Source organism: Scophthalmus maximus, chromosome 19 (assembly GCF_022379125.1).
Source record: "Scophthalmus maximus strain ysfricsl-2021 chromosome 19, ASM2237912v1, whole genome shotgun sequence".
Lineage (NCBI taxonomy): Eukaryota > Metazoa > Chordata > Actinopteri > Pleuronectiformes > Scophthalmidae > Scophthalmus > Scophthalmus maximus.
The window spans coordinates 7,396,337-7,421,892 of record NC_061533.1 but is presented as its reverse complement, the minus strand read 5'-3'; the positions used below and the strand labels follow the sequence as shown (position 1 = coordinate 7,421,892).

At 41.4% G+C, this 25,556-nt stretch overlaps 2 protein-coding genes across 5 annotated transcripts; one reads left to right on the top strand and one right to left on the bottom strand.

Annotated features, from left to right (window-relative positions):
- Positions 1-516: 516 nt before the first annotated feature.
- pi4kab (phosphatidylinositol 4-kinase, catalytic, alpha b) lies at positions 517-25,556 on the top strand. Of its 4 annotated transcripts, none has more exons than XM_035639630.2 (55): positions 517-672; positions 1,697-1,813; positions 2,356-2,449; positions 2,812-2,900; positions 2,985-3,057; positions 3,200-3,462; positions 3,573-3,639; positions 4,059-4,207; positions 4,302-4,367; positions 4,480-4,576; positions 4,667-4,858; positions 4,972-5,072; positions 5,239-5,368; positions 6,158-6,287; positions 6,386-6,481; positions 6,599-6,782; positions 7,314-7,417; positions 7,619-7,787; positions 7,881-7,931; positions 11,613-11,721; positions 12,211-12,347; positions 12,457-12,590; positions 12,700-12,782; positions 12,871-12,941; positions 13,066-13,190; positions 13,286-13,367; positions 13,598-13,681; positions 13,931-14,020; positions 14,612-14,731; positions 15,356-15,370; positions 15,517-15,609; positions 15,709-15,865; positions 15,966-16,093; positions 16,185-16,343; positions 16,728-16,879; positions 17,001-17,108; positions 17,200-17,327; positions 18,052-18,210; positions 18,395-18,474; positions 18,576-18,775; positions 19,346-19,436; positions 20,274-20,441; positions 20,779-20,832; positions 20,927-21,047; positions 21,155-21,284; positions 22,136-22,279; positions 22,378-22,448; positions 22,540-22,646; positions 22,764-22,868; positions 22,965-23,090; positions 23,201-23,321; positions 23,811-23,970; positions 24,055-24,144; positions 24,235-24,318; positions 24,405-25,556. In XM_035639630.2, the coding sequence occupies exons 1-55, from the start codon at positions 574-576 to the stop codon at positions 24,454-24,456; spliced, it is 6,309 nt and encodes a 2,102-aa protein (XP_035495523.2). In that variant the 5' UTR covers positions 517-573; the 3' UTR covers positions 24,457-25,556. The 4 variants fall into 4 exon arrangements, with proteins under 4 accessions (XP_035495523.2, XP_035495521.2, XP_035495525.2 ...); XM_035639628.2 differs by having other exon boundaries at positions 18,049-18,210; XM_035639632.2 differs by lacking the exon at positions 15,356-15,370.
- On the bottom strand, positions 8,415-11,264 carry serpind1 (serpin peptidase inhibitor, clade D (heparin cofactor), member 1). Its single transcript, XM_035639633.2, has 7 exons — positions 11,185-11,264; positions 10,738-11,008; positions 9,971-10,614; positions 9,692-9,840; positions 9,484-9,608; positions 9,178-9,322; positions 8,415-9,019 (listed from the first exon to the last, which is right to left on the bottom strand). Exons 2-7 carry the CDS (start codon positions 10,998-11,000, stop codon positions 8,828-8,830), a joined length of 1,518 nt encoding a protein of 505 aa, XP_035495526.2. The 5' UTR covers positions 11,001-11,008; positions 11,185-11,264; the 3' UTR covers positions 8,415-8,827.

Genomic DNA, 25,556 nt, shown 5'->3' with positions numbered 1-25,556 from the left:
TATCTTACATGGCATATTCACCCATCCTGAAAAAACTGGAATTTAAGATGTAAGTGTATTTAAGGATAATTCTTTGATAGTTCCCCGACAAGGACTTTTGATTACCAAAACAAATATCTTTAAAGTGGTGTATTTGTCCCTAATTCAAGATGCCGGTCAATTTATTAATCAAGATACTGACTGAGACAGTTATTTGAACACGTTCTGTGGTGGTTTGGTATTACCAATTATTCTTTTGTTAAAGCCATTTTTTTTTTTTTTTTTTGCAAAAACACTGCAGAATTCACTGCAGTAGTTATTTTTTTAAAAGCAGCAGGCTTTTTTTAAATGTAAAATGTATGTTAATAAATCATATACAGAAATAGTGGGAAATAGAACTTAAAATGGGACATTAGACAACATTAGTTAGTTTACCTGTGGAGTTACAACAGTATTAGTGTTGGTAAAACAATAAATAAGCGTTTGTCCGGTTTGTCCCTGCTGAGCTGCCGTACTGCGGCTGTGCCAGCGCCAGCTGCTCCGCTGTTTCTTCTTCTCCTGACCGAGTCTCACTCGGCTGATGTTCGGGTAAACATGTCCGCAATGGGAGGAGGTACGAGGGGCTTTTACTTCAACACAGTCCTGTCGCTGGCCCGCTCCTTGGCCGCCCACCGCCCCGCGCCGGTCGAAAAGGTGAGAAAGAGGAAGAAAAAAAAAATATAGTACAGCATAGTTATTAGTTTATTAGCTAACGCGGAGCAACAGTTCATTCAGGGTGTAGCTCCGCTTCCGCACGAGCGGCGGCCGATTGTTTTGCACACCGACATGACAGGCGAGCTAACGTTTGACAGGAGTGTGTGTGTGCGCGTGCGCGCGGGCGTGTGTGTGTGCGCGCGCCCGCGCGTCTGTGGTAATGAATGGCGTTAGTGTCTCTCTACCCCCTGTTGATAGAGGAAGGAGGCGATGCAGGAGAAAGTGGCGTCGCTGCCTGCGTGTGTGTGTGTGTGTGTGTGTGTGTGCGTGCGTGAGAGCGAGAGCGTGCGTGTTACTGCATCAGACAGGGCAGAGTGCTGCAGTCAAACAGGTTTTTACAAAGTGAAGGTTCACCGCAACACAGTTTCACTAATGAGCTGTTAGATTAGTGAGATTGGAAAAATGAGCTGTGTTGAAAAAATGATCAGGTGCATATGGAGGCAGTTACCAAGTCACTGTCAACAGGATATTTGTTATTGTATGGAGCACCTAGAATATGTGATGTAATGTCAAGCTTCGTTGGGTTTTTCTTGGAAAGAGCAGTTTTCACCTACAGTGAGGTGACTTCCTTGCACTATACCAAATATCATAAAATACCTGTATCATGCATGATACGTATCATGATACCACAATCATATTGGGCAGCAACATAATGGTGCATGGTTACTTTCCATCCTTGGCTGTCACACAGTTAACTTTATTGATTAGTAGGAGGGAAAGAGATAGATGAGGTATGAGGTGGGAGCACAATCCAGAGTAGAAAACTGTACAAATAACAAAAAGTGTAGAAATGTATATACAGTATGGTACGGTATGGTGTGATTACAAAAAAAAACATGATATTCCTAGTATGACTTTAGTAAATATAATTACTAGGAGTTTTCATCCCTTACACAGGTCTTTTACTTTTACTTTTGTGTCAACTTTTTAAGTCGTTTGAAATTATTTCTTTGGCTTCTTTCAGGTCCAGAAACTACAATGCATGTGTCCACTGGAAGTCCGTGGTGTGTTCACTCTAGACGTGCGTCGCAGAGATGCTGTCATTGCACTGGCCGTGTGTCTGGTGGAATCTGGCCTGCAGGTGAGTGGTGGACGAGCCGTTTTCATCATAGTAACCACCATCACTTTAAACATGAGAGCTTCAGGCCGTCCTAGTAGATAATATTGTTGATTTAAAATCCAGACATTGCGCACATTTTACAGTTTATTACATAGGAATGGATTTTCAGAAATTATTAGTATTATTTCATTAGTTCTATTAGTCTGCTTTTATGACCGCCTCTCACAGGACTCGTGCAATATCACCATGATAAGCTTCTTCTCTCTACAGCCATAATCTGATTAAGCTGGCGATTAGGCACGCGGTTAGCCACGAAAGCCTCTCACACTGAGACACCGTGTGAAAAGCTTCCCTGCCATCTGATTATTATGAGATGGTCCCACTCCCTCCACTTTTCAGTGTTGAAGCAATGTATGATATATTTCCTTTGACCCATATTTTCGACTTTCCGTTGGCATTAACGAAACCACACTTTGGATTTTATCAGTGCTTGTAAGGCAAACAAAAGTGTTGTTCTTTGCCAACAACTGCTGTTGTTTGTGGTATTTGCTTTACTCTGGCAGCACAAAGACATTCTTGTTTCCTACTTGCTGAGCCTATTGAGAGGGCTGCCACGGGTCCAGTGGATCGAAGAGAGCTTGGGAAAGAAAGGAAAGGGTAAGAACAATCCTCCTATAGTTGGGCCTTTTGTTTTACAGTGGACCATATTTACTTGCTGCGCTTATTCAACACTATTTAAAGACATTGTCATAGTGTGGATCCGTCTATAAATTGCCATTGGACGATAGTTTAGACGGTGGTTTCCACTCATCAAGAGCAAAATTATAATTGCCAGATATGACAGTGGGACAATATGCTGTGAGTTGGAGTTTGCAACTCCACTAGTTAATTTTCTTTAATATGGTATTAACTCTTTGTTTGCCTTTTTATTTTTTTGATGAATCCATTTGTCATTGTACTTCTTGCTGTGCACTTCTGTGGCATTCACTGTATGTGTTTGTGTTTTTTTTGTTCTTCAGAATTTCTCCCGGTTGCAGAAACCTTCAGCTTCTGTCTAGTGACTCTTTTGGCCGATGTGGCTCAGAGGGACCCAGACTCCCGGCAGGAGGTCGGCTTAAAAAGTGATGTGATTCATTTTTCATTGGTTAGGGTGAGTTTAGTGCTGAGTTGTCTCTACTGTTTTCTCCACCAGATCTTGAACACTATAATGGAGGTCATGCAGGCATTGCAGGAGATGTGCCAAACACCTGATAATCAAGATAAAGGTACACACACACACACACACACACACACACACACACACACACACACAGACACACACACAAAGGCAACAAAGTCCATAACTTGTCCATAAACTTAGTTCTTCAAAATGAAAAAAACCTCACAGATGCTCTCTCTCGTTTCTAGTCTACCTGTGCAGATATGTTGTCCCCAGCCTGCTCGGCATGACTCGAGCATTTGGCCGATACAGCAACACAGACGAAGCCCTGTTGTCCAAGTTGTTCCCCAAAGATTCGCCCCAGGCCCGCTGCGTCACTGAGGAAACAGAGGGAGTGCGGCGCAGGTCCTTCAATGACTTTCGTTCTATCATGCCATCCTCGCTGCTCACGGTGTGCCAGGGTGACACTCTTCGCAGACGCACAGGGACCAACCTGGATTCCTCTGCACAGGTGTTGTGATAGTGTGTTTTGAGTGCTCAGGACAATTAGAGGCAACTGCAGAGTTCTTATATTTTTATTTTACTGAAGAGTCAAAGAAGCTGTGATGTGTTGTCTCATAGGTGTGTACAGACCCAGGAGGCCACTCACCCTGCTCTCCTACAACCCCTGGCCCACATTATTTTGAAGGTAAAACTCAAGACACACAGGCTGCTTTGATTAAATATGTGTTTGCCAAGGTATATAAACCTAGATTCTTTCTACTCGCCCAACCTTATGATTGTTGAGCTACTTGCATATTTTGTATCAGCAATTTTATCTATCCTAAATAAGGATATTCATTGGCATACACTTGCTCAAACTGACTTGTTGCTTGTACCTTTCTTCCTGCTGATTGTTTTCAGTGGCCAAACCTAGATTTAGTGAAATATTTCCAGTTCACCTTCAGTTGACCAACCCGAAACATTGACTGTTTTCAGAATAAAGTAAAACACAGCAACAAGCCATTACCCTTATTTTATGCCATTTAAATGCTACCCATAGCATCCCAAAGAAACCTGTCATATGCTGTCACCAGCTTTTATGTCACCTGGTCTCTTTCATTTCAGGTGCCTACCTCCCAGACAGCAGTACGGTGGACCCTGACTTCTTTTTTTCCACAGTCAGCTCCAGTTTTTCAATGTCTCCTCTCTTCATGGGGGCAGGAGAAAACGAGGTGGAGGTTCCTGTTGATCTGCTCCGACTGCTCCTTGGCATGGTACAGTAATTGTAGATACTGCGTCTGTTGTCTAGCATCCTCTGTATATACTTTGCATCTTTACCAACGATTGTGCAAATTGTCGATTTTGCAGGTGAAGAAGTTTGTTTCTGACTCTTTTTTGAAAACTCTGGATGCCACTTTAATGGAAGTTGTAGAGGTAACTATAGTATATTAGCAATGCCTGTACAAAAAAGTTAATTTCAAAGTAACATTTTTTGTCACTATCAGTTAAATAACCTCTGTCATTGTCTCTTTTGTTTGTCATTAAGTCAAATCCTGGGATCAACTTCTTTTACAAAACCTTCAGTGACCCTCTTTATGTGTGTGTGTTCAAAATGCTGCGGGACACGCTGTACTACATGAAAGGTAAATCATCATTAATAGCTTATTTATTGTGTATTGCAATACTTATCACTGTATTTTGTCAAATCGTCTTGCTCTTGTCATGTTTCTCAGCCTTGCAGCCAGCTTTTGTGCGGGAAGTGCACGACTTTGTACTGGAGCAATTTAGCAGCAGTCAATCAGAGCTGCAGCGGGTGCTTCATGACACGGGGGGGTTGCCGGGGGAACAGAGCCCCCTCAAGCTTCGTTGCCAAGCCAACGCTGCGTGCGTCGACCTCATGGTGTGGGCCGTCAAAGACGAGCAAGGTGATCAATTGTAGCAGAGCAGTGTTTTCCGATGTGGTAATCAGAGGGATACTGGATATGTTTATTTGTACTCATTATGTCACGTTTCCTTCCTCGTGTCTTTTTTTTTTCAGGTGCAGAGAATTTGTGCACCAAACTGTCAGAGAAACTGCAGTCAAAAACCTCAAGTAAAGTCATCATTGCTCATATGCCCCTGCTCATCTGCTGCCTACAGGTAGAATACTGTTAGATATAAAGAATACTGAGGTATTTTGTCAAATAGAGGTGAAATGTTACACGAGGTACTAGATCCCAGGATACTAGTATGATAGATGTCTGAAGTTTTGAAATTGACAAAGATATGTTGAAAGAATTTCCTGTTTTCTTCTGCTCTATCTCAGGGCCTGGGCCGTCTGTGTGAGAGGTTTCCAGTAGTTGCTCACTCTGCCACGACCTCTCTCAGGGACTTTCTGGTGGTTCCTTCCCCTGTTCTCATAAAACTCTACAAGTATCACAGCCAGTACAGCACAGGTACAGATTACTTCAAAGCCGCCGCCGGACTCAAATCAAACACAGGGTATACAGGACATACAGGATGTTGTTCTGAAATATACCATGGCTCATATTTAGGACTTTGATGTTGCAAATTATTTTACGAATAATTGTACTTCGAGTTCAATTTGAAGAGTTTGAATTATCCTGTTTTACATTGTTGACAGCCCCAATTCCTTTTAAGCACCAGGAAAATTCAGCACCAGTATTGATGAAAACCTGCAACTATCGCTTGACATTTTAACTAAGCCGATTAAGGCAGAATCTGCCAAAGGAATGGCTGTATTTTAAAAATGTAAATTTCCCCACTTCAATAATAACAACCCCCTCCTAGAAATTGGAATTAAACACAAAATGTCCTGCAGAAACCTTTGTATCTCAAGTACAGAACAAATGATGAGAGCCAACAATGATGGTGTCATTGTTACGTCCAACTTGTGTCCATTATTGATCTGAACTGAGTGTTTATTGACGAGCAGCTGCAGATACAGACAATTGGAAATACCATTCAGGTTACTGATTTTTTCTGTGCCACCCTCCAAATTGTGCCAACAGTTGTAGAACAGCTGATAACTTTTAAAATATAAAAGATAACATTCTCTTAAATTTAGATCTAAAAAAAGTACTTTTCTGTACAAGGTCATATTTAGTTTAGTTTTTAATTGTATTTTAAAACAATGATTGACTGTAAGATTTTAAAATACCTGTTATGAATTCTGTTTGTCTTGATGTTTTTGTCACTGTGCTGTTATCACTCTTTTTTTTAAGGCACGGGAGAAATTAGGATAAACGTGACCAATGAGCATTCGCAGTCCACCTTCAGCATCCTGTCAAACAGGAGAGACCAGCCGTCCATGTATGAGCAGCTCAGAGACACGTCCATTGACAACATCTGCAGGTCAGACACGAGCACCTGGCACAGCTGTAAAAAGGAGATATTTATGTACTTTCATTTAAACATTAAATTTCATCATCTGTCTGTTGATTGTCTCTCAGATGTCTGAAAGCTGGTCTGACCATGGACAATGTGATAGCGGAGGCCTTCCTGGCCAGTCTGTCCAATCGTCTTTACATTTCTCAAGAAAATGACAAGTGAGCAACATTTAGAGTTTTGAACAAGTGCAGCTTTGTAGGCGCCCAGAATATTTTCAGTTTCTTGACACAGATGAGCAACTACTCTATAAAGAATGAAACTTGTCTTTTTGCCAGGGATGCCCATCTAATCCCAGATCACACCATTCGATCATTGGGCCACATTGCGGTGGCTCTGAGAGACACTCCTAAAGTCATGGAGCACATCCTACAAATCCTTCAACAAAAGTTCTGCCAGCCTCCCTCACAGCTAGATGTACTCATCATTGACCAGCTTGGCTGTATGGTCATTACAGGAAATGTAAGTACAAAGTCACTCTGATGTCATATTTATAGAGCATGTTGCCTCCATTCGTTTATGTATTAAAGGTTGAAAAGGTAAATAACTACCTTCAAGGGATCCTTCAGAAGGTTGAACTGTTTGTCAGAAGAAATGCAGATTTATTGGATGGGAGTCGAGTGATTGTTCAAAACATCTGTGGTGATGTAACACTGCTGTAGTACTGTTGTTTAAATAGTGTCTGACATCCTGTAATTATGGTGAGCCTGCTGGGTGCTGTGTAATTGCTCTGTACACTGTGACACACCGTTGAAATGTAATGGGGTGTTTTTGACAACCAGTTTTCCCAGAGTGCAACAGGCTACAATTTAGGACTGGAAATGGATCTGACCTTAATTAGGAGATGCAGATCTCTTGCTCAGTGCTGATACAGATCTAGCATATTTGCTCATGTTATTCCTAATAATTATTCCTAAGATTTTTATTTTATTTCAGAAAGAAGTTCTTCCACAGCCTTTATTCACTGTTACTTCCTTTCCGTATGTGTTGTAGCAATACATCTATCAGGAGGTATGGAACCTGTTCCAGCAGATAAGCGTGAAGGCCAGTTCAGTGGTCTACTCGGCCACCAAAGACTACAGAGATCATGGCTACAGGTTGGCATCTGCTCTTATCCTCACTCTTGACTCACTGCCACCAACTAGTCGGCAGTAGTTGTCTGTAATACTAATGCGCAGTTCCCTGCTTTGAGTTACATGAGTGTTTTCTCTTATATATTCAAAAAACAACATGTGCAGAAAGTATGTCTTGTTTGTGTGTAAATTTATCCTCCATATATGCTATCTTTTTCCTCCAAGGCACTGTTCTTTGGCAGTGATAAACGCTCTGGCCAACATCGCAGCCAACCTGCAGGGGGAGCAGCTGGTGGACGAACTAATGGTGAACCTTTTAGAACTGTTTGTCCAACTGGGCCTGGAAGGAAAGCGAGCCAGTGAGAGGGCCTCAGACAAGGGGCCGGCACTGAAGGTACGTGCTTACACGCACAAACAACTAAACACAACAGGAAGCTGATAACAGCAGTGTAGATAAATACTGTAATGTCTCTTTTATCTTCCGTAGGCATCTGGCAGTGCTGGAAATCTTGGAGTCCTTATCCCAGTGATTGCTGTGGTGAGTACTGTATTTAGAGACGATTCCCCTGAAAGAGTCAGTGTTAAAATACCCACATAGATCACAGTTTCAGCCAAATGAGTACTTGAGTTCTTACAGATGAATCCAAGCTGTTAGTTAGCTTTTTACTCCATGAACAAATATTTACTCCATCAGCTGCAGTACAAATATCTGCGTCACCAGTTCACTACTGATTTTTCTTCAAAGTCTATATTCTATTTTTTGTAAGAGATACATTTGGAGCCAATGTATTAATAGTATAGTACAATACATACGTTATAAATTGGATTCATAGTCCTAAAAAAAAGAATTGGCAATTTATAGTATTTCTTCATAGTATTGACATATTAGGAGTTTTTAGTTGGTTTAAGTAATAATTTAGTAATTCAATATTTAGGTATTTATTTGTATTTCTTAATTTAAGGACTCTCCTTGTAAAAATAATAATGTAATGTGTTCAGTAACAGAAATTATTGTCCCTTGTACATTTGTGTTATATATTATTTTATTATCTCCTTTGTTGATAATAAAATTCCTCCATGGTTTTTCTGCAATTATTACAGTACAGCATGAGGGTAATGACAGTTATGTAATCTGTATATATTTATATTTTCTTTTAGAGCACACTTCTCCACTACCCTCACTCACTGCAAAAGATAAAACATTAACAGACAGATAACAAGCATTCATTGAGTCACTCCCATTAACTCAGCACTTTGGTTCCAATGAAAGAGATTTTGAAATGTTCAGTAAGAGACAAACTACACAGAAAACGTCATTACTTGTTACATTTTACATTTTGTACCAATGAAAATAATTGAGTATTGAAACCAACAAAACCTAAGTTCTAACCAAAGATGGAATTTGCAGTGAGAGGTTTAGCTGTTTGTTAAAATTTAGCTCTGTGAGGGATTCACCACCCGACCCATGAACACAAGGCAGTCGGTGCGGTGCTCGTAGATCAGGAAGAGGAAGGGATGGTCCACAGTAAAGCGGATTTGAGAGGAGAGGGGCATGAAGCCCACCTGGGTCAGAGCAGCAGCTTCCGTCCCCTCTTCGTTCACAGTGATGGTTCCTTGGTGCTTCAGCTGCAGAGGGAGATCACAGGGCATTGGGGATTATTGATTGCCGTTGATAAGGTGTCCAGGTTACTGAATGACGCACAGACTTTTTGTTTTGTTTCGACGTTTGATTTTAGGATTCTTTTGGTTATTTTGTATTTAAAATCATCACTGATTTTACTCACCCAGTTCATGGCAACCTTTTCAGAGGTCATTCCAGTGAAATCTCCACTGTCCTGGAACAAGTCAGTGAGGCCCATCTCCTTCATATTTGCAATCAAGTCATAGTTCTGCTCCAGTTTGAACCGAGGTAACACAATCTCACGAGTCCTGCCGGGCGGCATAGAAAACATTGCTCATTGTGTTCTTCCTAAATCCTTATTAGGTCTAAACATTTTTAAGAATGTCACCCAATTCCTTATCTGGATATTATCATATATGTACTGTGTGCTCCTCAACTATTCCTTAGTTAACTGAAGAAAGCTGCTGACCTGTTTGTCATGTTTTTGAGCCACTTGTTGACAACGGTGGGGGAGATCTCCTGCTCCAAGGTCCTCATGCCAGTGATCTTCCTCGGCAGGGCAATGAGCATGCTGATTTCTCCTGTGTATGGGAGCTGAAAAGAAGTCAGTTATTATAACACAGCTCACTGGATCAGTATGGATATTGTTGAAAAAGATAAGTTAAAAGGTCGCCCACCTGGAGGATGTCACAATCTAGTTCGTGGTCGGCAGCAGCCATATAGTTCCCCTTGTTGCTCATCATTGGCACGCGCACATGTGTCTTTTCGTTGACTCTAAAGTTGCGATAGTGAGTCATTTCTTTGGGGAATTTTTGTTCCCATGTGCCTGTTTACACAAACAGATAAGGTCAACGAGTCATGTGATTACTTTGTAATTCATATAACCAAGCGAAGCAGATAGGTAAGCTCTATAACAATGAATTTGTCGATAGAGTGTTTCTTTACTTTCCACCCACCTTTGAAGTACAGGTAGTTGAGGAGCATCAGCACCATATTTGGGTCCACGCTCTTAAGTGGTTCCCTGATCAGCCCTTTGGTCAACTTTTGGATGCGACGGTTGGCCTTGTCCAGAAAAGCAGGGTCCCCGAAGTCCACCGACTGTGGCTCTGCAAAATAATAAGCCTTTGTCTCTGCACGGAAAGCATCTTTCACCGCGACATCCTTCTTTATGTAGACATCGTTTACTGAGCGTAGTGTGTAACCAAAGTTCCTCCTGAAGAGCCTGTGCGTAAGCTTCCTGAAGAGCTTGTGCACTGTCGTGTTTTCATAGTGGTGGCTGGCATTGACAAAGTCAGCAAATCCCAGAGCTTTGTAGATTTGATCGTGAGTTCCAGGTCCTGCGCCTAAAGACATCATCCCCATAGCAATGGAGATGCCAGCAGGTGCCAGCAGGATGTTGTCGGTCTGGTTGACGTCGTTACGAAGACTTCGGTAGAGATTAAAACCAAAATGGGCATTGGCGATGTTGAGGCGTTGAAGGCGAGACCGACCATGGAACAGCCGTAGGAGCCTGGCTCGTCGAATCTTCGGGTCGGAAGGTTCGGCAAAGATATCAATGTCTGGGGCCGGCGTGGCAATGTCATCTATCTCATCCCCTTCACTGGAAAAACATTGGAAAATACATCATCCAACACTTCTTTTAATTTACTTTACCTCCAAAGTTATGTTCTCTGCATTGAATTTCTGACGTAATCTACTGGAATTTAAAACCTGTAGAACGTACGTGTAGTCATCACTGCCCGCTGCCAGGATCTTATCAAAATCAATATAATCTTCATCCTCAAATCCGTCAAAAACAAGGTCATTGGTGACAGTGTTTTCCCTGTGGAACTCCAAGGGAATGACCTCTATATTCACTGCCCCCTCTGGTTCGAACCCTCTGGGGTCCGGTTTAGGGTCAGCGAAATGAGTGCTGAGCTCTTTGAGTCCAGCCAGGGATGGACTGACCAACAGACAGGCCGCAGAGATGACGGCGATGACCCACATCCTGACGGCTGAGGCAGAGGGAATGGACATTTAATATGACTTAGTCATCAGCATTAAGTAGATTTGATTAAACTATGTTTACAATAAACCTGTAGGAATAAAATAATGTCTTCGCTGGCTAAAAATGCTGAAGATTTTGCGCAAAGTTCCCTTAATAGTAGTCTTAGTCTGGAAAACGTCTTACCGTTACTGTGTGCTGGTGGTAAGTGCTGCCTCGCTTCTGTTTGTAGGACTTAGAGCAAAGAATTGAATACAAAACTGAACTTTGATGCGGGCTCCTCTTGAACAAATAGACCAGATCAAACAGACCAAAAAGTGCTGTGACTGACTAAAATCGTTAACTCATAACGATTTTATGATAACACAATTCAGCTTTCAAAACTAGTTTTATATTAATTAATTGGAACAGGACTTGTTGTCTGGTGAGATATATTTTGCAGTTGTGTTTTTATATCATTTGTATGCGTTTGTTTTATCACAATGCTTAATGTCCAAAAAGATTTTAGCTATTTGTGATAACTGTTGTAAACTTTTCTTTAAGAATAATTAATGCCCAATGTGATCATATGTGCTTTACATTTTTCATCCTTTCACCCTTTTTCACACTCTCAGCTGACCAGGCGACTTCCTCCAATCAAAGAGGCCAAGCCCCGCCTCCAGAAGCTGTTCAGGGACTTCTGGTTGTACTCTGTGGTCATGGGTTTTGCTGTTGAAGGATCAGGTGAGCAAGGGATTAACTGTACTACATGTTAAGTTTAAAGTTCTGCACTTGTGCACGATTTCCCATAAAATGCGTGAGAGATGTTTCTTGTTGAACTTCACCTAATCACAAGATCTCTTCCCCGTTTAGTGTTGATGTTCTGAAACTCGGCTGTGTGAGGTTTCAAAACCTTGAGCCTTCATTTGTGTGTCATAGATCCTGTTTTCTCCTGTTTGCTTGTTTGCTTAGCCTGTCCCAAGAGGAGTTACAAGAAGTTGTTGTGATAAAGTGGTGAATGCACCTTATGTAGTAATTATGGAGAGTTATTTGACACCAAATAGAGATAAAGAAATATGATGTATAAGGATGTTTGTATTGTATCATCAGTATCAACCCAAATTAACCAGAACACACACATGAACAGTTGATCATACAGTTGGTCCAAATAGCTTATTCAAATTATAAATATTGCTCCCCTGCATTTCTGGATATATTTATTTGTCCTTGCAGGGCTTTGGCCAGAGGAGTGGTATGAAGGCGTGTGTGAGATCGCCACCAAGTCTCCTCTTCTCACCTTCCCCAGTGGAGAACCTCTTCGGTCGGAACTGCAGTACAACTCGGCTCTGAAAAATGACACAGTAACACCGGTACAGTGATCAAAATTGAAAAAAAATATTCTTGCATTAAAGTAGATGAACGAATTCTTAAAAGAGCAAACCTGGACTAATATTTAGATTGTCAACTTTTTTCCTCCAGGCCGAGTTGAGCGAGCTGCGGGCAACCATCAGCAATCTCCTTGACCCTCCTCCTGAAGGAACTGCCCTCATTAACAAGCTAGACTTTGCCATGTCCACGTACCTGCTCTCAGTCTACAGATTAGAATACATGAGGTCAGCCCCGTTGCACCTACAAATCCAGCTTACATTTACTCATCTTTTATCACTACCTAATAAAATTAAGTCTTATTGTGTTATCCCTTTTCCTTTTGCACACATTCAGGATGCTGCGATCCAATGATCCTGACAGGTTCCAGGTCATGTTTCGATACTTTGAAGACAAAGCCATCCAGAAAGACAAATCTGGTGAGGGCTTTTATTCCTGTACACCTCTGCCTCTTCTTTACATCAAGCGGTGTAATTCATCTTCTCGAACCTCCTCGTATCTTCACAGGCATGATGCAGTGCATTATTTGTGTTGGTGATAAAGTATTTGATGTCTTCCTCCAGATGATGGCTGACAAGGTAGGAAGCATGGGTTTTGAATAATAGCAAGTCATTTCTAAATTTCTGGAACATTTTACTGATCACATATGTTGTTCTCCGTCAACACTGAATAAAGAGCAAAGTGTATTTCTCACGTTTGTAGCCAAAGACCAAAGAGCATGAGGAGGAATTAGAGCGACATGCCCAATTCTTGCTGATCAACTTTAACCACACCCACAAGAGGATCCGCAGAGTGGCAGACAAATACCTCTCTGGTTTGGCTGAGACGTGAGTAGTAGTCATTCAGTTAACTTATCTGCTTCAACTTTTTTTTTCTCCATAATTTTACACGTGTATTTCTTGTGTCCCTCTACGGCAACCAGATTCCCCCATCTGCTGTGGAGTGGTCGCGTGTTGAAGACCATGTTGGATATTTTGCAGACACTGTCTCTGTCACTAAGTGCTGTAAGTATCAGGAAAGGGCCAGTGTGTAAGCCCTGGTTGTTGAATCCCTACTATTAACAACAGCAGAGTTGCTAAGCTGTTTTGTAAGTGGCAAAAAAATCACTGGTCAAAAAACATCACAGTGTTTTGAAGTAGAAGTAGAACATCTTTGTTATCAATCTCCAGGGAGGTGTTTGAATATGTGCAACTAGAGACTTCAGATACACAAATATGTTTCTTTGTGTATTTAGGACATTCACAAGGATCAGCCATATTATGACATTCCAGACACCCCGTACAGGATCACTGTTCCTGACACGTACGAAGCCCGAGAGGTGAGTTTGGATTTTTATTACATGTATGACCGCCAGGGGGCAGCACAGTGTCAAAAACACAGTGTTTTAATTGGTGAGAGGAACTGATTTGTCAACTAATTAAGATTATGTAATATATAAACTAAAATGTGTACCAAATGTCAGAAATCACTAAAAAATATCTGTCTTAATATTTATCATTTCATTAAAATATAATATTCACATGTACTTCATTCAGTAATGCTGTGTCCTTATTCGTTGTGTTCTCAGAGTATAGTGAAGGACTTTGCTGCTCGCTGTGGTGAGATCCTGAAAGAGGCAATGAAATGGGCCCCTTCAGTCACAAAGTCCCACCTACAGGTCAGTTTTCTACCTTCATGAGACAGATGGCCGCCCACAACTGTGTCCAGTACTGCCAGAGATTTCTTCCTGTCAAAAGGGAGTTTTTTCTTTCCACAGTCGCTAAATCGCCAAGTGCTTGCTCATTGTGGGATTTGTTTGTTGGGCTTCTCTGTAATATTGTAATATTGACCTCATTATGTAAAGTGCCTTGAGACAATGTATGTTGTGATTTGGCGCTATACAAATAAAATTGTATTGAATTGAATTCATGTTTAAGAGATGCCTTGAATAAAAGTAGTACATTTGATAGTAGCCTCCATTCAAACAATCAAACAACATTTGGTTGTGCTATATTTACGAAGAGAGACCTTCTGAAATGTGAGATATTCAAATTCATCTTTTTTTGGTTTGAGCAAAACTTACTCAGCCACAATACAGGGGTGATCTAAATTAGTAAAGTGTTAATTGTATAATTTAAATTAAGATAAATTATTGTGTAATTTCAATTTATAGGAGATACATGTCATCTTTATGGGTCTATTATTACTTTTACTGTCCACCCTTTATCTCTGTCCGACTGTTCTTATCTGAATATAATGTGTAATACAGGAGTACCTGAACAAGCATCAGAACTGGGTGTCGGGACTGTCGCAGCACACCGGCCTCGCCATGGCCACAGAGAGCATACTGCACTTCGCAGGCTACAACAGACAGAGTACTACACTGGGCGTGAGTCACAGACACACATTACTTACAGTTTTTTTAATGAAGAAGCACACAGCACTTAAAAAGAAAAATATATTCTTTTTGGAACATGACACAAACTTTGAAATATACTTTTTGGCACCACAGGCTTGTTGATTTGATGCTTACTAACATTTGTTCTACATTAATGGCTTTTTAACATATTAAATGTGCTGTTTAGCTGCTTTGTCAAAGCTTTGGTGGTTTTGTGAGCACTGACCTGGTTTGTCTTGTATCCTTTTTTGTTCACATATGTGTTTTGTTCTGTTTCTATAGCACTGTAAACACTGGGGGTATTTTATCTTGTTGTTTACTGCATTGTATGTCCATGTGTGCATGATTAATAGTCTGTGTGACATTGTTTTGCCTGCATTTGTGTTCTTGGGCTTGCATTCTGCTATATCTGTCCTTTTCATTTGCTTCATTTGTTGTATTTTGTCTTTATTAAACTGCATCGAACTACCTACCTGGTTGCTTGGCTGGTTTGCGGATATGCTGGTTGCCTGGTTACTTACCCGCTATGGACGGGTGGGTTGGTTGGCTGCCTGATTTGTCCATTTGGCTTACTGGTTATGCTGGTGCTGTCCTCCATCATGTGGCCAACCGTAGGCCGCTTTCCCACAGGTTGGTCTGTACATCAAATATAGACACAGGGCTCAGTCATGATACATTGCAGTATAGAAGTTTTACAGCAAAGCTATGTATCTTACTTCCCTAGTCGTGAGGGGTTGGCCCCAAGTGGTCCTTTAACAGTGTTTTTTATTTATTAGACCACCCAGCTGACGGAGAGACCAGCATGTGTGAAGAAGGACTACTCCAACTTCATGGCATCCCTCAACCTGCGCAACCGCTACACAGGAGAGGTGTCTTCATTTTAAAAAAAAAATATTAAGATGAAATGACTTTCCTAGGTTTTCTGCATACAGTATTATTCATACGGTTCTGTTCATGTACTTGTCTAGGTGGCTGGTATGATCCAGTTCTCAGAGGCGACTCACAGCCAGTCAGACCTCAACAAGCTGATGATCCATCAGATGGCCAGTGCTTTGGACAGAAAAGACCCGGAGGCCTTCACCCAGACCATGTTCAAGATGACCGCCCTGCTTATAACTACCAAAAGTAAGCAGCTCTGCCTCATTTCATTTTGAATAACTAGTTTCTTTTAGCAACAGTGCCAGTAGTTGTTTGCTTTTTGTAATAAATATATTTTGTCTTTCAGACTGCGATCCTCAGCTCCTGCACCATCTGTGTTGGTCTCCTCTGAAGATGTTTACAGAACATGGGATGGAGTCCGCTATTGCCTGTTGGGAATGGCTCCTTGCTGCACACAATGGGGTGGAAGTGCCGGTATGTTCATAATTTACACACGGGGAGTCTTGGTTTGACATATATTGTAAAGATAGATTCATTCTTATCTCCTCTTTTACCATCTGCCTAGTTCATGCGTGAGATGGCAGGAGCTTGGCAGATGACAGTAGAGCTGAAGATGGGCTTGTTTTCGGAGGCTAAAGTAGAGGCCGGCCCTCTGGCTGTCTCGGAGGAGAGTCAGCCTGCACCCTGTGCACCGGACGTCATCCCTCACTTTCTCTGGATAGAGGTCAGTGACACTGTGAAAACTTTCTTAACTTCTCCGCTTACAACTTATGCTCTCATAACCCAGATCAGATAAGATCTCTGCTTACAACTTATGCTCTCATAACCCAATGTCAGTAAAATACACAAAGATACAACATGCACATGTTCACCATCGCAGTAGACTGTAGTGCTTTGAAAGTAACAGAGGCACATACTGTAGAATAAATTGCAAATCTGCCAATTGTGGATTTTTCTTTTGTAGCTTGAAGAGTTTACTAGTCCATTGCGTTAGTCTGATTTTCATTTAGACAGGTTCTTTGTTTTTATAAAAAAGAGCTGATGAATTATTTTAAAGGTATCAGTATTGGAAAGACATCTCACATCTTTCTTTCCGTTCTCCTTCCAGTTTCTGGTGCAGCGGTTTGAGATAGCCAAGTACAGCAGTGCCGACCAAGTGGAGATTTTCACCGCTATTTTGCAGAGATCCCTGTGTCTGAGTGTCGGAGGACCCAAAAGCAGTCTGAACCGACATGTAGCTGCCATTGGACCAAGACTCAGGTGCCGTGTCTCAATACTACAACAGCAAACTTTTTTTTATCATAAATGCTGTAATAGTTAGTAGTGAGAAATACTTAATCCTGCTCTATATTAAATTATTGTGGTATCACTTTATTTTCAGACTACTGACTCTGGGTCTGACTCTTCTGCATGCTGATGTTGTGACAAATGCCACCATCAGAAATGTGCTCCGAGAGAAGATCTACTCCACGGCTTTTGACTATTTCAGGTTGAAAAAAATTCTGATTCTGATCAGAACACTGATTCAAAAGCTGCCTGTCTGTCCACTAAATTCTTTGCCATCTCTTGTCTTTGTTTAGCATCACTCCCAAATTTCCCACTCAGACAGATAAGAGGCTGAGAGAGGACATCAGTATAATGATCAAGTTCTATGCCAGCCTGCAGTCTGACAAGAAGTATCTTGCTGCCAACCAACTGGTTCCCCCAGGTACAGCAGCCCAATAATAAACACTGTACATGTGGATATGATTTTTCTTTTTTTCTTTTTTTTTATGGGTGAAATTTAGTCCAATTTACCGTTGTTGTTGTTTTTTTCTTATTTTATGTAAATGCTTATATCTGTAGTTTAGGACTGATATATATGTAATATATAATCTAGTTAAATCTAGAGTATGCAGCCGAATCAATGCACTGACCCAAGTTTAATTTTTTACTGATGTTAACTGGAGCCTAAAGTGTATCACCCAGTTTACAGATCAGGGAGTGTGGAACAATATTTTTCCCTTCTATTCTTCCCTTCTCTCTCTTTGTTGTTGATGATGATTTTACTGCACTTACCAGGCCTCAAACCCTCAGCCTCGGGTATGGTAGACTGACACACTTACCACGCGGTCAAAACCCCTGAGTCGTAGCGTCTGTCGCTAGCACTTAGTTATGTTTGCAAACCGCAAAAAACGCAATGTTGTATGGAGCTGAGCCGAAAACCCAGATATTTTTTTCGGTGCACACAGAACTGACAGCTAGTGGACAGTGAGGAAATATTAGCTGATTTTTGACAAAAAGTGTATTGGATTAAAATCGCTTACTGCCCCTTTAAGTTGTAATCATGATCATTTCCAAAATGAAGTTGGGTTTTTACATTTTAATTTTTAAAAAAAGGTGGATGATGGACTCATTGTATGAATTAATCATTTAATATTAATTTGTAGTAGATCCCCAAGACATGTCTGTGAACAGCCTGTCTGTGGTGGCAGTGACAGATAGCCGGAGCAGTCTTGATGCAGCAGTGGGCCAGAGGCAGCAGGTGGGCCAGGGATGGATTAACACCTACCCTCTGTCCTCCGGGATGTCCACGATATCCAAAAAATCAGGTAAATAACACACACACAGCATTTTAGCCTTGCTATGCTGGAACCCATCATGTGCTGCAAAGAAGGTTACAGTGAAACTGAACCTCCATCAGCTTCTTATTAGTTGAGAAACACTGTAGGTCAGAGAAATTGCCTCTGCCATGATGTGTTGCTGATGTACATGTTGCTCCTGTACTGTTTTTAGGACTGTCCAAAAAAAGCAACAGAGGCTCTCAGCTGCACAAATACTACATGAAACGCAGGACTCTACTACTGGCTTTACTGGTAATTACCTTCTCTCAGCTCTTTATGTTCAAAACTTTGTGTTAATGATAATATTGAAATGTGTCTCATTCAAGCCATTGCTTCTACGTGTCTCTCTCTAGGCCAGCGAGATCGAGCGGCTGACGATATGGTACAACCCGTTATCCACTCAGGAGCTCGCCATTGCGACGGAACAGTCGGTGGAGACAAGCATTGCAAACTGGAGGTCCAAATACATCAGTCTGACGGAGAAACAATGGAAGGACAATGTCAACCTGGCCTGGAGCATAGCACCGTACCTTGCTCTGCAGCTACCTGCCAGGTACACAGAGAAATAATGTGCATTCAGTTTTATCAATGTCAGACCGACAGTGGGATGGATATTGTCTGACAAGTTTGAAAATGTGAATAACTTCAATAAAATTATCTTAAACAAGCCAGTAAATTAAGTTTTTAAGCTGAAATCCATAACTTTGTGCACATTGATGCCCTCTGTTGCTGTGACACGTAATTGAATGACGCACGAACAACAGCACAACAAAAACGGCAGAGAATTCAGGTTTGCTCTTCTGACGTTATCTTATGTCATTAGTGCGTGTAGACTATTATTTCTAGCTGAATGAAAATATCTGCAACATACAAGCTCAATGCTTTAATAACCTTTTTACTAAGTGTGCACAAATAGCTGAAATACAGTCTATGGATTTGTTACACCTGTTACTTAAGGGATTTTGTTGTTGACTGAAGATAATCGATATGTGGACCTGTGAAGCATCAATTTCACCTGTACACAAAGTACTTTATACACAAAACATGAATTTCATGACATAACAGGGGCAATTTATTTGTAGGTGTTAAGTTATCCTCATTTTCATTTTTTGTTGTTTTTCAGATTTAAAAACACAGAGGCTATTGTCTCTGAGGTGACCCGGCTGGTACGAATGGATCCGGCTGCTGTGTGTGACGTTCCTGAAGCAGTCAAGGTGAGGGCATCTGGCTGCCGCCACAAACCAACTGCCTGGCAGTTATGTCTGCTTTCCACATGTCAGTTGGTTTGGAGTGGATGTTTAAGCAGCCGGGACAAGATTGAAAATAGCACAACGAGCCATTCTGCTAATGCGTGAGATATGATACAGTCAGACCAATGAAAAAAAATATATCTCGCAACGTTTATCTTATACGTCATCGCCACATTGTGTGAAGTCTGATTGCTGTCACTGTACCATGACAAGTGCTAATACTGAATATCTTCCGTGCGCATATTTTCCATCATTATTTCTTGTTTTTCTTCTTTTTCCTTGAAATATAAATGTCGAATGTAAAACTCTTTCAGGACCTTGTTTTGCATTTCTCTCTTCTTCTTCTTAAATGGCGTGGGGTTGCAGCCCTTGGCAGTTAAGACTGTCTGTAGTTTTCTAAAACAATAGTGAAACAGAAGAACTTTTTCGTCACGTAATGGTTTCCACTGCCACTTGGAAAATGATTGTGTTATTGAAGTGATATTTTTCCGTCCAGTTTCCTCTAGTGCTTTTCATTTAGTTCTATGAACCTAACTGAAGTCTTAATGAGCCTCATACCTGCCTAAAGAAGAAGCAGGGGAGATAGAGAACAGCCTTCCCCAAAGGCTGCCGTCATCTAGCAGATAATCCTCCTTGACATCTCATAGTTGTTTATTCCACTCATTTAAGTAACTAATGAGCTACCTCTGGAGGTTACCACACCATCAGGTTTGCAGTAATAACCTGATGTAAATGTTGACTGATTTATGTTGACATCACTCTTCACTTTCTTTTTCTTTTCTTTTCTTTCTTTTTTTTTAGTTCCTGGTGACATGGCACACCATTGATGCTGACTCTCCAGAGCTGAGTCATATCCTGTGCTGGGCCCCAGCCGATCCCCCGACTGGCCTATCCTACTTCTCCTCCATGTACCCTCCTCACCCACTCACGGCCCAGTATGGGGTCAAAGTGCTCCGCTCCTTTCCCCCTGTACGTTCACATGAACACAATTTATTTTGTGTTGGTTTTCTCAATTCACATTGTCATGAAGTAGCATAAAGTATTAAGCACCATCAGAATGGATTTTGCTAAAAGAATGACAAATAGATTATCTTAGTGCTGTGTTCAGGAGTCTATAATTCACACTAATTGTGCCGTCTTAACCAAATTCAGATACTGCACCTGAATCTGAATTGAGTATCAGTGCTGTGTTGTACCTCACATAGCACTGAGAAAACCTGATGTAACTGGGAATGATAAGCTCATGAGATTCTCAAAGTACTTTCTTTTTTCTTACTGGTAAAACTGTTCCCCCCACTGTCTCTAGGATGCCATTTTGTTTTACATTCCCCAAATCGTCCAAGCGCTTCGTTACGACAAGGTAAAATGTCAGTCATTCAATGTATTTAAAGCACACCTATCTTATGATTATTAAATTATTACAGCATCTCCCATCTTTCTTCACGCTGGTGTAGATGGGTTACGTGAGGGAGTACATCCTTTGGGCCGCTCAGAAGTCTCAGCTGCTGGCTCACCAGTTCATCTGGAACATGAAGACCAACATATACCTGGACGAGGAAGGAAACCAAAAAGACCGTGAGATTTATTTATTTCAGTTTGTGTCTCTTGCTCGCACGTGCGCATACATGCAGATGATTGTGACCATAAAAGTGTACAAACTCAGATCTTCTCTCTCCCTGCAGCCGACATAGGTGAGCTGCTGGAACAGATGGTGGAGGAGATCACTGGCTCGCTGTCTGGCCCAGCCAAAGATTTCTACCAGCGAGAGTTTGACTTCTTCAATAAGATCACCAACGTGTCGGCAATTATTAAGTATGAATACGCTTGTTGGACATCTATTAGGCCCTTAATTACAATCTCAAACATTTAAAAAACATATAGTTTGTACTGTCATCCCTTCAGTATCCCTTTAGCATCTTAAAACCTTTTCTTTTTCTTCTTCTCCCCTTCTCTGTCTGTATCTCTTAATATTCACAAACTATTGTCCAACTTCCTAATTTAAAAGATTCATTAAGAAGCAATATTATACACTGGTAAATGGAAGGGCTCAGCAAACTTTGTCAAAAGGCCTTAGAGTTGTACTTTTCTATTATTTGGATGCCATAGTTACCTAATAACCCTAAACCCTTGATTCATCTTTAAGATGTTTATGAAGTGATAACAAGTTTACCCCCGGGTGGACATGTTTTGTTCTTTACCTACCGTGCACCACCTTGATCTGCTCCCTAAATCCCCTGTTGTTGACTTATTAGGCCATCGGTTGCCGTACTGTCTCTCTGATTATGCACTGGTCTGGAAGACGTTGCGTGCCGCGATCCTGCTGCCCCTGATCACCTGTCCGCCAGTGTGTGCACTCTGCCGCTGATGAGACGTTTTCTGACAGGTCCCATTATTGCTCGCTCAAACAGCGAGTGTTTTTTCAGCCCACTAGAGGCTGACAAAATTCCCTTCTGCCCTCATTACAGCTCTAATTGTAACATGTCAGGGGAGAAATGTCCACCGTCCCCTAGTTTCCACTCTCAATTACTTTCTACCCCGATGAGTTACCTCTGTGAATAACAGCAGAGCCCGACTGTCACCTGTGGTCCGGAGTCATTCAGTGAGATACCCATGCATATGTCAGTCATGGAGGTGTGGTGACTCTTTTTGTTTGTCTACATCAGACCTTTTCCCAAAGGGGAGGAGAGGAAGAGGGCCTGCCTGGAGGCCATGTCACAGATCAAAGTCCAACCAGGCTGTTATCTTCCCAGTAATCCTGAGGCCATAGTTTTGGATATAGACTACAAGTCTGGGACCCCCATGCAGAGGTAGGCCTCAAAAATCAACTACTGGAACAGTTCCCAGATACACAAATAAATGTGAAAGCTTCACTGAACCACTTTTATCTGCTTGTGTCACTGTCTAGTGCTGCCAAAGCTCCCTACCTGGCCAAATTCAAAGTTAGGCGGTGTGGAGTCAGTGAGCTGGAAAAAGAAGGTACAGTCACTGTGTTAGGAACCCAAAGTAGATTTTATTCTTGTTAAGTTGTTCACACATTAACAGTGATATCGTGACATCTTCCCCTCAGGTCTGCAGTGTTGCTCAGATTCTGTGGATGAAGTTAAGAGTGAAGAAGAGGCCAAGAGAATTTGCTGGCAGGCGGCCATCTTTAAAGTGGGAGACGACTGCCGACAGGTCTTAATCTTGCCACAATGCTATCTAACATTCATTTCACAATATCTTCATTCGGACGCGACTAAGTATTTTACCTAAAATTTCCTTTTATTACCATTGAGCCATTTGTGTTGACAGGACATGCTGGCACTTCAGATCATCGGCCTGTTTAAGAACATCTTCCAGCTTGTGGGCCTAGACCTCTACGTGTTTCCTTACAGGGTGGTCGCCACAGCCCCTGGAGTAAGTTCATATTGAACAACCCGAACCAACTTTCCACTGTTTAAACCACCGGTCCAACTTCCCCTGTAATCAAATTACTTCTCATTCTTACCACAGTGTGGAGTGATCGAGTGCATCCCAGATTGCAAGTCTCGGGATCAGTTGGGCCGACAGACAGACTTCGGCATGTATGACTATTTCAGGAACCAGTACGGAGATGAATCCACACTGGCTTTCCAGAAGGTAAATGCAAATTTTCAAAACATTGTGAAGGCAATTCTGTTATCAGTCATTTTATATATTGTATGTACTAACTAGCAATCTGATATGCCTTCCAACACTCCTCCTTTCAGGCACGGTACAACTTCATCCGCAGTATGGCAGCTTACAGCTTGCTGCTCTTCCTGCTGCAGATAAAAGACAGACACAACGGCAACATCATGCTGGACAGCCAGGGCCACCTCATCCACATTGGTGTGTATTTCGTGTGCATTCACACAAATGCTTTGAATTTAGGGCTCTACCAGACTTAATTTTGTCCAAGTTAAATCAGATAAATGTATGCGTTTTTCCTATTGTCCAACAAGAAACTCCTCTTAGACAACTGTAACACCCCATGATGACAATAAAATGCTAAAATAACAGATGATAACTCAATATTTGAAGCCTCTGCAGCCTGATTTTTTGTTTGACTATTTTACCAATGGCTGCAGGAAAATGCATTCAAAAGTAAAAAATAATAATAAAAATAAACCTTGGAAAATGATTGGTACCACCACAGTTTGTCCTAAAGTTCCCAGAGTATATCCAAATTTCAGACTTTTTTGATTGTCTCAACCCATTATTGAGACACTATCCTCACGGCAGTCATTTGAGTGAATGATTGTATGTATTTATTTTATCTTCCTGCTGCAACATGACAGAGGAATTTAAAAAAAAAAAAGGGTTTGTGTGTTTCTCTAGATTTTGGGTTCATGTTTGAAAGTTCTCCCGGTGGGAACCTCGGCTGGGAGCCGGATATAAAGCTTACCGATGAAATGGTGATGATCATGGGCGGCAAGATGGAGGCGACGCCCTTCAAGTGGTTCATGGAGATGTGCGTGCGAGGATACCTGGCTGTCAGGTGAGTGTGTAAAAGGGCCTCAGAAATTTGTTACTGTACAATTAAAGATGGCGAACATTAATAAAAGTTCCTCTGGTGAATCAGGCCCTACATGGATGGAGTTGTCTCCTTGGTTAACCTCATGCTGGACACTGGCCTTCCCTGCTTCAGAGGACAGACCATCAAATTGCTCAAGTGAGTCATGTGGATGTGCCTGCATGTGAGTAAGCAGTTTAAATATCTTTTTGCCGTCGTTGCTCATTTGTCTCTTTTGCTACATCTTAGGCAGCGATTCAACCCTGGTTTGAGTGAGAAGGATGCAGCTTCCTTCATCATCAAAGTCATCCAGAACTGCTTCCTCAGCAACAGGTCAGTAAACGTCACACGGTACTTCCACATTATTTCCTGAAAGCAATATTCACATTTGTGTCTTTTTTCCTTTTTCTTTCTTACAGGAGTAGAACCTACGACATGATCCAGTATTACCAAAACCAGATCCCATACTAAACATTTGTGCCTAAGCATATGCATTTAGTAGCAGGCACGTGGTGCGTGCATGTGTGTGCGTGCGTGTGTGTGAGTGCGCGTGTGTTTGCATGCGAGTTTGCATGTGTGTGCATGAGTTTGTGTGTGTGTGCCTTTGTTAATGTTCACCATTGATGATTGTGGCTCATTGTACATGCTGACTGTTGGATGTTTCTTTTTGTGTTGGCTTTAGCTTCTCGTTTCCTCTCGGACCATATTTTTTTACACTAGAAGTCCATTCTGTTATTTATTTTGCTATGATTAAATCAATGTTTCACTGTTATTAACTATTATTAGACTATTTGCACTAGCATCTTGACTTCTGTGCACTTCCACAAAAATCTGCACGTTCACATTATATATTTATATTTTTGGGCATTTGTGCCAATTTTAAATGATTTGTAATATTTGTGAATGTGGATTCTTAAAGCTGTCGATTTTAGATGGGGTTTGAAATGTAAGTGAATACTTGAAGTAGCCAAAGTAGACCGATTTCAGTTGTGACCAACGTGGCCTATTCTGTCATCTCGTACTTGACTGTACTACTGTGCTTCTCTTTTTCATGGAACAGTGAAGAGTTCTTTGACCTGTGGCATGGTGCTCGTCTCGTATTTAAGAGTGACACTGACTGTATAGACTTGGGTGATATTGTCTGTATTTTGGGGTTTCCATATTTGCAGTTACCACGAGTGAAATGATGCACACCAGTTCTTAGAAAGGACACGGTGCTGTTTGTATATTTAGCATTGCCAAAGGGGAGGGAAGATAATGCACATAAATACAAACTTTTCTATTGTTTGTGGGTGAGGGTGAGGCACGGCTTAAATGTTGGGCAGTTGCATGAAGTGAAGTGTTAACTGTCCAACGTGACTTTAGGTAAAAGTTGTTTTAGTAATCCAAAGTGCTGTGCCCCACATCCAAACGGTTAGCTTAAGCCTTCATGTAATGTTACTGATTGTAAAGATTTTGCCTCTCTTTGTATATTTATATCCATGGCCCATTTGTCTCCTTTTCTGTCTTCATGCCTTTTGAATGAAAATGCATTAAGATTCTGAAATCAAATAAAGATCTATTAAGTTAAA

Bases quoted from the DNA above. Each gene is read 5' to 3' on its own strand.
- pi4kab (XM_035639628.2), top strand. From the start codon at position 574: ATGTCCGCAATGGGAGGAGGTACGAGGGGCTTTTACTTCAACACAGTC. The intron at 4,208-4,301 runs GTACAGTAATTG...TCGATTTTGCAG, and splicing joins TCCGACTGCTCCTTGGCATG to GTGAAGAAGTTTGTTTCTGA. The intron at 21,048-21,154 runs GTGAGATTTATT...CTCTCCCTGCAG, and splicing joins GGAAGGAAACCAAAAAGACC to CCGACATAGGTGAGCTGCTG.
- serpind1 (XM_035639633.2), bottom strand. From the start codon at position 11,000: ATGTGGGTCATCGCCGTCATCTCTGCGGCCTGTCTGTTGGTCAGTCCA. The intron at 9,609-9,691 runs GTGGGCGACCTT...ACTTCTTTTCAG, and splicing joins TAGATTGTGACATCCTCCAG to CTCCCATACACAGGAGAAAT. The intron at 9,323-9,483 runs GTCAGCAGCTTT...GCCGCCCGGCAG, and splicing joins CTCAAAAACATGACAAACAG to GACTCGTGAGATTGTGTTAC.